Source organism: Typha latifolia, chromosome 14 (assembly GCF_019914945.1).
Source record: "Typha latifolia isolate L0001 chromosome 14, TyphaL0001v2, whole genome shotgun sequence".
Taxonomy (NCBI): domain Eukaryota; kingdom Viridiplantae; phylum Streptophyta; class Magnoliopsida; order Poales; family Typhaceae; genus Typha; species Typha latifolia.
In genome coordinates, this window is record NC_133099.1 from 7,173,158 (window position 1) to 7,190,009 (window position 16,852).

Below are 16,852 nucleotides of genomic sequence, written 5' to 3' on the forward strand. Positions count from 1 at the left end.
CTCTCTCTCTATCTCTATCTCCATCTCTATCTCTCTTTCTCTCTTTCTCTCTTTCTCTATTTCTTGCCTCGGGCTCGGGCTCGTCGGAGCCGAGCCATCGGCAAGAGACTAGCCACTAGATGGCCACCAACAACCAGTGCCCTCCCGGTCAGCCCGAGTCCACAACCCCCTCCCTCACCTTCTCTCTTTCTTCTCTTCCTCTTCTCTTCTTCTTCTTCTTTCTTCTTTCTTCTTATTTCTTCTTTCTTCTTATTTCTTCTTTCTTCTTCCTTTCTTCTTCCTTTCTTCTTTCTTCTTCCTCAACTTATCCTCCTCCTCTTTCTACACAATGCTAGGCTCGGCCCAGCACGGTAGCAGAGCACCGATGGCATTGTTTATTTTGTTTTGTTTATTTATTTGTTTTATTTTAATTTTGTTTATTTATTTAGTTAGGTATTGCTTTCTTAATTAATGTAGATAACTTATTTAGACATTAGTTATTTTAGTAATAATGTATATTCTTCAACGTGATGATTATTAATTATAATTAGTATAATTAATGATTAACTAGGTTATAAACTATTACAAATAAATATAGGTAATACTTATATTTATTTAATTATTTATTTATATTTCTATTAGATTAATAGATAGTTTCGTAAATTATAATTATTATATTCATGTACTAATATTTATAATATATGCATTTTAAGTAATTTTAACAATTTATTATATACTATCATGTGTAGAATAAGATACTAGTCTTATTAATTAATTAATTAATTAATTAAGTTGCATAATTAAGTAAATACTATATAATTTCTGATTAATCAAGATAGTGTAAGAATTATAAATTTTATTATAAAATAGATCTTGCCTATACGTATATCCTATTTATAATTATTTAGCTTTTATTTTATAATTACATATTTAGAATATATTAAATAAAAAGAAACAAACCTTTCTCCTTATGTTATAACTAGCATTTTATGATAATAGTATGTTATAGTATTTGAATCATACCTATAATGTGGATCTGGTTATGTACAAAATAAAATAAGTTATTCTAAATCTAATAAACATTTATATTCTGTTTGAACTAATTCTAAATGGATAAACGATTAACTAATGTTACTTAAATATTTGCAGACTCTAAACCCCCTTATTTGAGACCCCGGGGACCTTACTAGCAATGAATGATGGTTGATCGATGGATGTGAGGAATACGTGGTTTGTATCTTCTGATCAGATGTGAGTAGTCTTATCTCCTAGACATCTTTATCAAATTAGGCTATATTGCATCATTTTTCTCTTGATTTCTGTTTCACCTAAATTCTTGTTATACATTGCCTTGTTATCATACTGGATATATGCATATGATCTATCATTTAGAAGGACAGCATGACATGTGATTGATAGGATAGTTGATAAAAAGTGTGAGGATACCCGAATGGGCGCGAGGGTTAGGACGCGCTTGGTGGATGATTGATCACTTGACATAGTCACAATCCTGTGGCCTTACGTCCGAGGTCGTTAGTCTTTGTGCACAGCTGACATTCGGACACATGCTATTCTCTAGGGCATATGTGGTGAGTTATTTTCACGAAGTTTCTATTAGCTAGAAGGGTACCCGGTTTGGATGGATGTTGATACCCTAGCAGGTGATAGGGTATGGTTATGTTTGAGATACTCCTTGCGGGTGGTAGAGTATACTTTGAGCCTTCGGACATGATGTTGAGACTGGGTACTAAGTATTGACTCTATGTAGTGGTCTAGTATGATGATGATATATAGAGCTGACATTGATGACTGAGATGTTGAGAAATACATATGATTTTATTATTATCTGATTACCTGATTATCAAGTGGTCAATATACATCATATATGGTTGCATTTGGTACAATAGCATGGTCATGGTCGGTATGCATCATGTGTCATATTTGAGAGAGAGTTATGATTATAGTATGACATACTGATCTGTTTATTCATTGTGGAAGATTATATACTTTTATTAGCTATGACATGTTATCTACTTTTCATTAATATATTATTGATGATACATTCATATATATACTCATTCATGACATGATGCTCTTTTTGATTCATATTATTTAGTACATGATTTATTCTCTGTTTATCATCACTAATTTGGGGTAAGGTCTATTCACTGAGTTTTTTTGCTCATGACTCCCTTTATTTTCTTTCGGATCCTCTCAGATATGTGGTACGTGACAACGACTTGAGATATCCTGAGAAGATATTTTAGATTGATGAGGTGAGCTATATGTGCGAGACGTTATAGATGATAATTTGAATAGTGATTGAGTTGTATCGTTGTTTGTTATATTTGTACTTTATTGTATTAGACGATGATTTGTATAATACATATCAGATTATAGTGTACACATATATTAGTTATTTAGTTGTATCTTGATGGTTTGTCATGGCTTGTGTGGGTGCTGCCAAATTATGTAGTTGTCTAGTATGGTTGTTATGGATTTGGGCATTCATATGTTAATAGGTTTATTTACTTGATAGTATAATTGACCTCTGAGATAAATTATGTTGAGTGTGAATTTCTTTGGTGATGGATTATGTGAGCATGGATATGTTAGCAGGTTTTATTTGATGATGTCATGATTACAAAATGTGTACAAAATACTCTAAGTGCTTTTCTAATGTTCATGAGCATATGTATAAGTTTTCATAAGACTCAAACTAAAAGTTTTTAAGTTTTAAAGAAGAAAAGTCACTACGTTTGCACTGCATTCCAACGTGAACTCAAGCGTTCACACATACGGAGGTGGTGTTTTTGTCGTTCAAATGCACTCAGGCAGTGTTCTAATGCGCCCAGTAACATCCAATATTTGGAGTTATTTGAGTTCTGTTTTGATTTTGATTTGGCTTTATCTTGTTAACCTATATAAAGGTTGAGATACTCTAACCCTAAGGTTGAGTTGGTGATTAGTTTTGAAAAGAAATTCTTAAAGTTACAACATTCTTCCACCAACAAGATCCGTCTCTTCTTCAACGCACCAAACTTTTATCTTAAGGTCATCTGGATGAAGGATTGATCTTGAGGGCTACTAAGATTAGAGATCAATCACGGAAAGCAGTGAATCGCGGTTTTAGCGAGCAAGACTAATAAGCTCTGAGACCAATTTAATAAGCTCTGATACCACTTGATAAGAACCAAAGATAGGCTACGCAACGATTTCTTCAAAATCTGAATGTATTACAGGAATCAGTCTGCGCAATTGTGGGTAAATATTTGTCAGATATTTTTTAGTAGTTAGAAAATTACGAAACAAATTGGGTTGGATCCGTAACTTTCTGATCTACAACTTCGAACTATAGCAGGGAAGATAACACGGAATAACATGGCTAATGGTGGTGGTGACGTGTGGAGTGGATGCTAGGGTTATGGATAGGTATGGAGATGAAGGTGGATTATGGATGTGATTAAGGAAAGTAGACAAAGAGTGGTCGAGATCCCAAAGAAGAGGGGTGGCTCGATAGTCGAGGTAGATTAGAAGTTAGAAGAAGCCTTGCCAACTATAAAGGTGGAAGGATGGTGAAAAGAGAGTAGGGAGAAGTCTAGAGAGAACATAGGAGGCAAGAAATAAATAATCCAATAGCATTATAAAGTTGGCTGCTATCCACATATTTATAGACGCTAGCCAACAAGTCCTAAAACAATATGAAACTCTAATTCTAGAGGATTCCCATCGATCGCGTTCGAACCTGCTCGATCGCATTCGAACGCACCCAAAAAGCTCCATCTCTGTCTGTGCGTACGTGATACAGGCGTTGGAACGCGAGCGTTCGAACTTGCCCTACCGCGTTCGAACGCACATTATGCGTTCTCTGTATTTGCGAACCTGATGCAGGCGTTCGCAAGGGCGTTTGAACATGACCCCTCCTGCGTTCGAACGCGACCTATAGAAAATTTATTTTAACAAAAATAAACACCTATTGTCCTATTCTTTTTTCACACCAATAGCACGGAGGATGAGTATGAGCTATGACTTGGTTGTATGAGGTCATGCTCTAACATCTCGGCCACATTTTAAAGATTTCTTCTTTTTGCACATGTGGATACCAATATGGCCTCACGTTTGCCGGTACAGCCCCGGGTACAATCTCTATGCGATGGTCCGTCGCTCTCCTCGACGGCAACTCCTGCAGCACCTCAGACAGCCCAGAAAAGTTATCTAATAAAATAGACAATTCAATGGGAATACCTGAACTCGTTTGAGGCTCATCTCCTACTGGTCCTAACTGAAGAAGAAATGCCAAATCATATGCACAAGGTAGCCCCATCATAGGCTGCATCGTAGGAATCGACGAAGATCGAACACCATCAAGCCGCACATCTTTGTTTCCTTGTTTAAATTTCATCCACATGCTCTAGAAATCAAATGTGACGGGTCCCAAACTCTGTAACCACTAAGCACCAAGGACATTGTCCGCTCCTCGCAACGCCAACGGATACAAGTCCACGATGATGTCGTGTCCTTGCACCCGTATACCGATCCAGCGACACAAGCTCTCCGCCTTAAGCTTCGTGCCGTCATCAATAGCAACATCAAATCCCGTGGTCGATTCGGCATCCAAACTCTTGGACCTCCTCTGGACACTCTCAATCATCAACAATTGCTTGTATCTCCTCTCGCAGCCTCGAAATAAATATGCTCATCAATGTTTGTTCGGGCCAAGGTGGCTCACAACGACTACTAACTCTTTCAAACTCAACTTGGTACTCCGATATGGTCGTCCTCCGAACCATCTTGCTTAATGTGGCAGCAAAATCTTCATATGCCGCTGTCCCAAATTTGCGTGTAATCTTCCTACAAAAATTAGCCCATTCGATAAATCCACCACCACGAATAACCGATCTATACCAATGCAATGCCGTTTCTTAGAAGTGAAAGCTTGCCATCTAGACTTTTGCATCTTCCGCTATACCTTGACAATCAAATATTGTTCAACTTGAAACACCCAATCCGTTGGATCACCATCTTGAAATTTTGGAAAGTCCAAGCGTGCGGTTCTCCCTTGAATAACGTTGTCGGGTTCGCGAAAGATCCTTGGTTCAAGTCTAAACCTTTGTGCATGTTGATCACCTTCTCTAAATCCTCGAGCACGTCCATCACCATCTCCATAGGGATCAATCTCATCCTCATAGTGTCAATCCTCCTCATTGACGAAGCGCACCAGTGCCGCATGCCTCTTAGGTTCCACCACCATCTGTCTTGGGTTTTGTAACGGAGATGGGAGATGATGTGAACGCATAGGTAAGAGGGGATCATTGACACTCATATAACGCACCTAGACCTATGGGGTATCGGTTCGATGAGGTCCTACCGCTGGTCCTGTTTGATACTCTGCTCGTCGTCGAGGAGATGACGAACCCAATCGATTCATGACATATTCCTTGAATTTATTGTGATCCTTTTGCATGTTGTCAACTCTATGTAACAATATTTGGAACATGCCCCTAAGTTCATCCATATTCGAACCCATAGACGTTGGTTGACTCGGTCCTGCCGTGGTCGCTCTAAAGGAATCGGTCTCACGGTTAGGATCGTCGTGCATTGAGTCCTCCCTTGTCGGTGTGCTCTCCATAGGTCTCCTTGTTGATGTCATCTTCCTTGTTTCAACCATTAATGGAGGTCTAAGGTTCGCTTGCTCTAATACCAATTGATAAGCTCTAATACCAATTTGATAAGCTCTGATACCAATTTGATAAGCGATGATACCACTTGATAGGCTCTGATACCACTTGATAAGATTTGGAACCAAAGATAGGCTACGCAACGATTCCTTCAAGATCTGAATGTATTACAGGAACTAGTTTGCGCAACCGTGGAAAAATATTTGCCAGATATTCTCTGGTAGTCATACAATTATGAAACTAATTGGGTTGGATCCTTAACTTCCTCATCCAGAACTTTTGTATTTACGCCCTTCACAGATTCGAACTATAGCTGGGACAAAAATACGGAAAAACGTGGGTGACGGTGGTGGTGACGGGTGGAGTGGATGTTAGGGTTATGGATAAGTATGGAGATGAGGGTGGATTGTGGATGTGATTAAGGTAAGTAGACGAAGGAAACGAAGTGGTCAAGATCCCAAAGAAGAGGGGTGGCTCGACAGTCGAGGAGGATTAGAAGTTAGAAGAAATCTTGCCAACTGTAGAGGTGGAAGGATGGTGAAGAGGGAGAAGAGAGAAGTCTAGAGAGTAAATAGGAGGCAAAAAATCAATAATCCAATAACATTATGAAGTTGGCTGCCATTCACATATTTATAGAGGCTAGCGAATAAGTCCTAAAACAATATGAAACACTAATTCTAGAGAATTCCCATCGATCGCATTCGAACATGCCCGATCGCGTTCGAACGCACCCAAAAAGCTCCATTTCTATCTCTGCAAACGCGGTACAAGTGTTCGCTTTTGCCCAACTGCATTTGAATGCACATTATGCGTTCTTTATATTTGCGAACCTAATGCAGGTGTTCAGAAGGCCATTAGAACGCGACCCCTCCTACGTTCGAACGCGACCTACAAGAATTTTATTTTAATAAAAGTAAACACTTAATGCAATAAGAAAAGATCCTAACTAAGTGTATCAAAGACTAAGTAAAACAAAGTCATGGGGATCGACGAGTTATTTCATAAGTCAGTCTTGTAACTGCTACAAGTTTAGTTTTCATCCGAGTTTAGACCCATAATTTTTTCTCGTTTGAGTTTTTCCACATAAAAATTTTGGTGTTCATCTTTGCTTTACTCTTTAATATTTATTTTGCATATTTACTTAAATAAAAAATTGAAATCATTGCCTAGGGTTTATATACATACGCGTGTCTAAGTTTTTTCAAGAAAGATAATTATGCGATATATGTTAGACCGGACCACCTCACGTGCATTAGGCTCATGACTTAAATCACTTATCTAGTTAGAGGGTTAACTTTATTATTTAGTTTAAGTTATTTTCAGCTTCTATTAGTTGAGTCAGTTTATTGGTGGACTTAATGTGGTTTAGTTAATAAGTGTGGTTTGGGCTAACTTGTTAGCCTCCAATATAAATTGTGGAGTGCAACGTGGATTAATGATGTTTGGATGAATTGATCAAATTTCACTCTCTCTTCTCTCCTCTCAACCTAGGCTCTCTTTGAAAGGGTGTAAGAAGTAAGTTAGAATACTCTTAAACTTTCTAAATTATCAATATTTTATCCACTTTCTATTACAATCCGACCACATGGGTTAAGTCGAGTCAAGTTAGTTCGTTAGCTTTATTTTATTGTTTGCATTTCAAATAAATTGGATAATCCACATGTGGATCCGAGCCACTAGGGATTTTTACTCTTATAAATAGGAGTGGACATCCGTCAATAATAATCATGAAATAAATCTGAGTTTAGCCAAATATTTCTTATTATCTTTATCTTTTATTCTAGCCGTTAAATCGCTTTATTTTTTTAGGAGTAGATCATAGCCGTAGAAGCATCATGTTCTTCCAAACCCTAGTCACCTTCTTCCACCCTACCTTACAATATCTGTTATTTACCGCTCTGCTCTATTTGATCTTGCTCCACTATTTTAATCATAACTTTTCATCCGGATCTCTGATTAACTTCATTCCAAAGCCATTAGATCTAAGACTTTCAAGATTACTGCCTCTCAAAATCTTAGAATCATCATATAAACAGATCGTTCCAGATCTAGCTCGTAACATTGGTATCAAAGTAGATGTTCCTCGAACAAAGTAGATGTTCCTCGAACAATGGTTATCTAGCTCGTAACATTGGTATCCATAGAGGACCAGGAACTCATCTCTGTTCCTGTAGGAGTTTCTTCTGCCCCCTCTCCACCCGCACCAACAATCGACCATGAGCCGCCGGCGTGGGCGAAGATAATTTTTAAAGATTTTTCTAATGAGGTCACTAGATCCATCACTGAGAGCGCCGAGAGGATGGAAAAAGCTATTCAAGCTTGGCGATAGCCCTCCTGACTCAGCATGGCCACCTTGTGCCGCTAGCATCGCTAACCACAGCGGAACTAGGCCAGCTACGGCCACTAATACCAAATCATGAGGGAGGGGATGAGTCGACCCAAACCACGGCTTCAACCCCTCATCCGACAACGGTGGAGACTCCTCCGACCCTGTAGACCCTCTTAGATGCCACTACCATGCTAGAATCGCCCGTAGCAGTGGCCGCAGGGTCATCTTCCCACTCGCGGTGGGAGCTAGGGCTGAAAACCCTACCTTCCCACTAACGGTGATTCGTCCCCATCGGCACCAAGTGCCACGTCCACTTGCTTCCTCGGACCAACAACACTCAAGACACGACCGCCATTCAAGCTAGCACCGGCTAGAAGACTGCTAGTAACGGTGGTTTATGCTGTAGCAAACCCACGACTGGTGGCCATGGGTCCGACACTTCCACGACCATTGACAGTGGCGGCTAGCTTCCTCACGTCGACTGCCAGCTAGTTGTGGCCACTACAACCGTCGATGACCGTCGAGTGGCCAAACCCGACAGCCACCACCACGGGAAGCTACCCCTACGATGGGTGGCTCCACCGCGGTTTTCGCCACCGTCGCTTCTCTGGCAGTGGGGCCACGGGCTCTTTCGCAAATTCATCACTAGGGTTAGGGTTAGGTTATTTGAATAAAGGAGATTAAGTGCATGATTTTTTAGGGACGCCAAATTTTCGTGAACCGGTTCGACCACCTCGTGTAAACTATTTTGGAACCCATGAACATGACTCTGAGCATGAGTACGAGCCCGAGGATGAATAGTGGAATGACCCAGTGGGCTTGCATCATTAGACCGAGCTAAACCCGCATGCAGCCCGAGTGTGACATGAGCCGAACCCGTGGGCCTGTGACCCACTAACCAGCCTCGACCACGAGGTCACTTGGCCCGCGATGACAAACCACATTTTGGGATCCAAGCTAGGACCCTCAAGCTTGACTTCCCAAAATTCTCTAGAGGAGACCTCCTAGATTGGACCTATCTAGTGGAGCAATTTTTCACATACTATGGCACGCCCGACCACTAGAAGGTCTAGCTAGTAGCCTCATTCGACTTGAAGGGCGTGACAATTAGATTGTATCAATCGGTTGAGTGAACTTGACCAGTTGAGTTTTGGGAGGACATTGCAGATGCGATTTGTGCTCGGTTCAGTCCAATCCAGTACGAGGACTGTCAAGGCATGTTGACTAAGTTGACTCAATCAACAACAGTTTGAGCCTACTTGTAACGCCCCTGCCCGGCACGGGCAGGTGCACGCCCCCGCCTAGCACGGGCACGTGCACGCGCGGCGCACGTGACAAGTCGGGCGGGGCCCGTCATGCACAGATACTCTCTTGTGCACATATAATCATGACATCATCAAATAAAACCTGCTAACCTACCATTATCACATAATCCATCACTAGATAAATCATACTATTAACCAAATAAACTTGTTAACATATGAATATCCCAGTCCACAATAATATACATTAAACCACTACTTAATCTAGCAGGACCCACACAGGCTACAACAAACCATCAAGATATAATTAAAATAACTAATACAAGAGTACGCCATGATTCGACCTGTATCATACAAATCATCGTCTAATACAAAAGGGTACAAATATCAAATATTGATACAACTCAATTTCTATATAAACTATCATCTATACCATCTTGCATCTATAGCTTACCTTATCTTTGCTCTAAAATATCTCATTAGGGTATCTCAAGGTGGTATCACATACCATAATATCTGTGGGGGTTAAAAAGAAAGAAATAAAGAGAGTTATAAGCAAAAGGCTCAGTGAATAGTCCTTACTCCAAATTAGTGATGCCAAATAGAGAGTTAATCATGTACTGGATAATATGAATCAGCAAGAGCATCATGTCATGAATGAGTATATGAATGTATCATCAATAATATATAGATGAAAAATAGATAACATGTCATGACTGATAAATTGTATAATCCTTGATAATGAATAAACAAATCTTCATGTTATACTATCATCATAACTCTCTCTCAAATATGACACATGATGTATGCCGACCATGATGATGCAATGATATCAAATGTAACCATATATGATGTATATTGACCACTCGATAATCAGGTACTCAGATGATAATGAAATCACATGCATTTCTCAACATCTTAGTCATCAATGTCATATCTATATGTCATCATCATACTAGGCCACTATGCACAGTCAACACCCGGTATCCGGTCTCAATATCATGTCCGAAGGCTCAGAGCATACTCCGCCACCCGCAAGAGTATCTCAAATATAACCATACCCTGCCACCCGCTAGGATATCAACATCTATCCAGACCGGGCACCATTTTGAGTTGATAGAAATCTCGTGAGGATAACTCGCCACATATGCCCTCGCGAACGACATGTGTCCGAATGTCTGCTGCGACACAAACTAACGACCTCGGACGTAAGGCCAACAGGATCGCAATTATGTCGAGCAATCAATCATCCACCAAGCGCGTCCTAACCCTCGCACCCACTCGGGTATCCTCACGCTTTCTATCAATCAAATTTCATGTTTTCCTTTTAAATGACAGATCATATGCATATATCCAATACGATAATAAGTCAATATATAACAGGAATTTAGGTGGAATAGGAATTAAGAAAAAATGATGCAATGTAGTCTCCAACTGTATCGTCAACACATGCATACTCATGCTAATCTATTACATGCATACTCATGCTACAGATCAACTCGGTATACAATTATAACAGTAGAATCATCTCCAATCATCTCTATATATATTACCAATGTACTCATATCCCAGATCAGCATAATCAAATGCATGATAAAATATGCTCGACTGTAATCATCTCTAGATAAAATCATATAATCATGGTGGAGGCCAAAATATGCATGTATATAATATATAATATAACCTAATTTGAGAAAGACGTCTAGGGGATAAGACTACTCACACTTGATCAGACGACGCAAACCACATATCCCTCACATCCGCCAATAAACCGAGTGACACTCATCGCTAGCAAGGTCCACGAGGTCTTAAATAAGGGGGTTTGGGATCTGAAAATATATAAGTAGTATGATGTTAGCCATTTATCTAATTAGAATTAATTTAATTAGAATATAAAAGTTTATTAAGTTTAGTATCATTTTTCTTTATTTTTGATTACATAATTAGGTCTATATTATAGATACGATTCAAATACTATAATTATATTATTGTCATGAAATGTTAGTTATAACATAAGGAGAAGAGGTCTATTTCCTTTTATATGAGGGTATTTCTAAATATATAATTATAAAATAAAATAACTATAAATATAGATAAGGTGTAATTATAATTAATTTTATAATTCATACACTATCTTGATTAATTAGGGACAATGCAGTCTTTAATTATAAAAATTATCATTAATAAAATTATATTGAAGAATATATAATATTATTAAAATAGTTAATGTCTAAATACTCTATTTGCATTAATTAAGAAAAAAAAACCTAATTAAATAACATAAATAAAGTAATTAATTAATTAATTAATTAAATCTGCCATTAGTACTGGGCTCGGCCTAGCACTATGCAGAAAGAAGGAGAAGGAGCTGAGGAAGAAGGAGAAAAAGAAAGAAAGAAAGAAAGAAAGAAAGAAAGAAAGAAAGAAGAAAAGGAAGAAGAGGAGAAGAGGAAGAGAAGAAAGAGAGAAGGTGAGGAAAAAGGTTGCGAACCTGAGCCGGCGAGGAGGGCACCAACCGCTGCTGGCCAGCTAGCGGTTGGCCTCTCGCATCCGACGAGCCCGAGCTCAGGCAAGAGAAAGAGAGAGAGAGAGAAAGAGGGAGAGAGAGAGAGAGGAAGAAAAGGAAAGAGAGGGGGAATTAGGGATCTCACCGGTAGCGATGGCTTTGGGAAGGTGGCGGTGGGCCGACATCGGCAATGAGGAGAGGGAAGAGTGCGAGAGAGAGTAGAGTGAGAGAGTGACCGAGAGAGAGATAGAGGTAGAGAGAGAGATTTAAAGAGAGAGAGGCAAGACGGTGGAGGAGGGGTTGCAGCGGCGCCGGGGCCCGCCGCAGCCAGCTATCCACAGCCCGTTGGTTGCAGCAACGGTAGTGGGCGCGTGGCGCCCCCACCACACAAGCTGCATGAGTAGCTTGCATGGGCACGAGGCCGGCCATAGTGTGGCCGGCCACGTCGTGCCCAAAATTATTATTATTATTATTATTATTAGGTTTGGGTTGTTACACTACTAGGAGGAGTTCTAGTGTATATGCAATCGAGTCACTAACTAGTCTAACTCGGCCCTGAAGAGTACCTTCATTAATGGGCTCAAGCCTGACATTCAAGCTGAAGTCAAGGCTTTGAGGCCCGCTACTTCTGATGAGGCCTTCGCCTTAGCTCTTATGAGAGTCTAAGTTCGATCAACTGAACCAAATCCATAAGGAGGAGGAAGAAAGACAGTCCAATCCCACGACCCACTAAAGACGGCATCTACCTGCATCGACGGCTCAACCTAACCGACAGATGATATCGCACCGCTTTGTACCCAACGACTTAGAAGAGCGCCGAAGAAAGGCTTGTGTTTTTACTCTAATAACCGATTTATCCCCGGTCATAAATGCAAGTGCTAGTCAGCCCATGTCATATTCCAAGGCGGACTCGAGGAAGACGAACCTGAATCCACTAATTGGCACAACAAGTTGTATAAGTACAAGGATGTAAAGACTAGTCACCTTGAGGACAAGGTGTCGGAAGTGTGGTGGATTGTGACAATTCGACCCTATAGGTTAAGGCGAGTTAAGTCGAGTCGAGTCAAGTTATTTAGTTAGCTTTATCTTATTATTTAAATTTTAAATAAATCGCTATAAATATGATTAGACATGTGTTGATAATAATCATGGAATGAATCTAACTTTAACTAAATATTTTTTATCGTCTTTATTTTTCATCATAGCTGTTAGATCGCCTTATTTTTCTAGGAATATATTATAGCAGTAGAAGCATCTCATCCTTCCAAACCCTAGCCACCTTCTTCCATCAGCAACAGCCCTACCTTACGGCCGTCTGCCCTCTGATGACCGCCGCAACGTCGGTTATTTACCATTCTATTCTATCTGACCTTCCTCCACTATTTTAATCATAACTTTTTATCCGGATCTCTGATTAACTTCATTCTAAAACCATTAGATCCGAGACTTCTGAGATTATTACCTCTCAAAATCTCAGGATCATCCTACAAACAGATCGTTCTAAATCTAATTCATAACATTTTTTAACTATCAATTTTTTTCACATACCTCTGTTAAACTTTTTATATGACATATAGTGACATAAACCCTTTGAACTATTAGAAATGTTTCAAATACTCTTGGTTAGGTTTCCATTATCATTTATATTCATAAATTGTCTTGTGTAAATTATATGAGCAATTATATTATATGTTTACTCTTATATTTTAGAGGGACAAAAAGAAATAAATTTTAACTTACAAAAATACAGTTATCTTCTCGGGATATAAAAATTGGTCTTTTCACCCTTTTCATCTAAAATGTCAAAGGGATGAGATAAATTTAGGAGAATTATTTAAAACATAGTGATAGTTTAGGAATTATAATTATAAAATAGAGAGTGTGATTTACAAATTTCTCCATGTTGTTTGTTATAATGGGATAGTGTTATGAAACCAAACTACGACCAAGCGACCTGGAACTGGAACGAAACGAGAAAAGTAGTTTGAATTATTCAAAGTACGCTTCGTCTTTCCCGAGCTAAAATTGACAGGTCAAACCGAGTTGGAAAATAATCTCGAATCAATTTCTAATTAAAATCACCAAATTTAGCTTGAGATCTAAACTTACCTTATTAATTTCTTAGCTTTCTTTATTCTGATATAGTAAATATCTGAATGTTCTGATCATTAGATCACTAGTTTCCTTTGATGATGATTTTTTATCCGACTCCTGTTTGGAGAGTGGATAAGGAAATCAGATAATCTCGGCCTCAACGGCATTTTGCACCGAATATAATCTTATCAGATTTTTTTTTTAGGTAAAATTATAAATTACCCTCTTCTATACTTTTATTTTTATCAGCTTATATATTGTGGTTTAGAATAATATAAAACTGTTAACTTTTTATTCAAACTAATAGATAAATTATAAATTATCATAATGCCCCTATAATATTAATAATTGTATGATAAGTATGAACTTTATACTTAAAATTTTAGGATAATTAAATTGTTTCCTATCATTATATAGTTAAAGAGAAGCATAGTATGATAGTTAGGTATTAACTAAGATTTAATGCTTATAATCTTAAATTGGTGAAGGTAGAAAAGGTTGAAATTACATTTTATTTTAAATTTGAAGTAGGAATAGGTGAGTAAATTAAATGGAAGGAGAAGAACAACTCCGGTATTTCAATATTTATTATGGTGAGATAATCTTCTTTAATAATTTTTTTATATTTTCTCTATAATTTTGGATAATTTTTTTAATAATTTTACATTAATCTAAACTAAGGGGAGCGAACTCATAATTTACCCAGGTCTTTATGTTCTCGTCTGGGTCTTCTAGGCCCTAGGGTAGGTGATCCTCACCGTAGTGACCGATTCCGACTTGAGTCCCAGACTAACTTATACCTTAATGAGAAGGGTAATTCTGAAATTAAGTCGGTGATGTGTCGACATTTCCATAAACAGGCGATAAAGAAAAGAAATTTCCCCTATTTATATAACCCCCCCTCCCCCTCTCCGTCTATCTCGTTCTCATCGCAAGTCGAATCGAAAGAGAAGATAAAGAGAAGACTAGAAGATAATAGAGGAAAGAGAGATGGCGAGGATGCTTCAAGGTGCGGTCAAGGAGAAGGTGCTCATCAAGCTCTTCGGCGTGGAGATCGCCGGCCAAGTCAGGGACGAAATGGCTGCACTGACGACAGAGGCGGCAGCGGCGGCGGAGGTGATGAGGAAGAGCAAGAGCATGGGAGATTTGGCGTCCTACAACCCTACCCCGGCGGCCGGCGACGGGGATGGTGACTTTGATGTGGGGTTTCTATCAGATGGTGAACTCCTCAGATCTTCGAAGAAGAGGAGAGTGCACGAGAGGAAGAGAGGTGAATTAATTTTGCGTATTCTCTACTTTTATTGCCAATGGGGATCTTATTCTTTATGATTTAATTTAGGGAATTGATTATGATACTTGTGAATTGCGAATTATATATAGTTAATATGTGACTTGCCCTATTCCTTCAATGATCTCCGAACGGCGAGTTATATACATTACTAATTTGTGAAATGCCTAAATTTTTAATGGGTCGCATTTTGCATTTCACAGCGATTCCTTGGACTGAAGAAGAACATATGTCATTCCTTACTGGACTTGAAAAACTTGGGAAGGGAGACTGGAGAGGAATCTCAAAGAACTTTGTGATTACAAGAACTCCAATTCAAGTTGCCAGTCATGCTCAGAAGCATTTCCTTAGACAAAGTAATCCCAACAAAAAGAAGCGCAGATCAAGACTTTTTGATGTGGTGAACCATGACCAAGTAAATCCCTTCATCCACCTAACGTTTTCTTGATAATAAAACATCATACTAAGAGCAAGTCATCTCTATTTATATGTAGGCATGCTCCTCTGGAAATTCCATTTCACCATTATCAATGAAGAAAGTCCATGACGGTGCAGACATGACTAATCAATTACCCGGTGACAGTAGTTCGGTAAGTGCAGCATACCTGCCTGTGCTTTGTGAATTTCAGGTTTATAACCAAAACTCGTTGACATGCAGTTGCAGGCAGGAGCCTCATCTACTAATATGAACCAAGTAGTATATGGAGTTGCAGAATCCTTTCCAGCCATTCCTTCAATACGAGATCAGAGAGAAGTACCGAGCATCAACAGCACTAGAAGCATGGTAATCAAGCAATCTTTGCTTTTTTTTTTTAAATGGCAGATAGTATTGACCTTGAGTTGTTCATGAATGACAAATAGTCATAAAGTTTATGTAGAATTATTGGCCAATTGTGACATTTGACATTTCAACAGGTGAGCATCTCCCGGACAACCTTGCAGCATGCCGTCCCAACCCCATCATTGTGCTCCTCCCTTAATATTACTGGCACAGCAACTCCAGACTTTCGGAAATTGTACTACAGTTCGTTGCCTCAAACTCAACCACAATATTTCTCTCAACCTGCTGCAGCTCCTATAATTAAAAATGACGAACTGACGCTGAGCATTGCACCACCGAGGCCGCATGACAAGACAAAGGTTTCTCCTCATGGGGTTGTCAATATTGTCACAGTGATTTAAATTGTCATTGCTTTAATGCTTAGTTGCTGGGGAAATTTGTGAAGTAGAGTGGAATTAAAATATTTCTGGGGTTTTTAAGTAAGATGCTAGAAACTTTCTTTAAGATAGTGCTTACCCTATCAAGGTACAGATATAATGCCCTCATAATCAAGTTTTTAAGAACTATACTTCTAAGGAACTTGGGGACCAATTACCAACCCAAAGATTAAGAAAAAAATTGAAAATTAATGCTTTTGTATGAAGAAAGGAAAATCAAGAGAATGATTATTTTCTTATACTTTAGATGCTCTCTCTATCTTTATTTAAAAAGTTTTTTAAGATGAAATAGGTAATTTTTCTTCGTAGTAGGATATATCCTCGAAATGGCACCTTTTGGATTAAATAGAGCCAAATGGCTTTTGAACATTTAATATAATTTACTCTGGGAAAAATCTCGTTCGAATAGCTTTATCTCGTTTGAATGGATTCAAATCTTATTTGAACAAATTTTCAATAATTTTTTGTGCAACACTATTTTTTCAATAAAACAACCCT

At 38.7% G+C, this 16,852-nt stretch overlaps 1 protein-coding gene across 1 annotated transcript; it reads left to right on the forward strand.

The window, feature by feature from the left end:
* The first annotated feature begins 14,706 nt into the window (after positions 1 to 14,706).
* On the forward strand, positions 14,707 to 16,421 carry LOC140801000 (uncharacterized). Its single transcript, XM_073155978.1, has 5 exons — positions 14,707 to 15,118; positions 15,340 to 15,551; positions 15,631 to 15,726; positions 15,795 to 15,920; positions 16,052 to 16,421. Exons 1-5 carry the CDS (start codon positions 14,839 to 14,841, stop codon positions 16,316 to 16,318), a joined length of 981 nt encoding a protein of 326 aa, XP_073012079.1. The 5' UTR covers positions 14,707 to 14,838; the 3' UTR covers positions 16,319 to 16,421.
* The last annotated feature ends 431 nt before the right edge of the window (positions 16,422 to 16,852 follow it).

What these genes read in the sequence shown, in the direction of transcription:
- LOC140801000 (XM_073155978.1), top strand. Translation starts at nt 14,839, where the DNA reads ATGGCGAGGATGCTTCAAGGTGCGGTCAAGGAGAAGGTGCTCATCAAG. An exon ending in AGTGCACGAGAGGAAGAGAG is followed by an intron (nt 15,119 to 15,339) that starts GTGAATTAATTT and finishes TGCATTTCACAG; the next exon opens with CGATTCCTTGGACTGAAGAA. An exon ending in ATGTGGTGAACCATGACCAA is followed by an intron (nt 15,552 to 15,630) that starts GTAAATCCCTTC and finishes ATTTATATGTAG; the next exon opens with GCATGCTCCTCTGGAAATTC.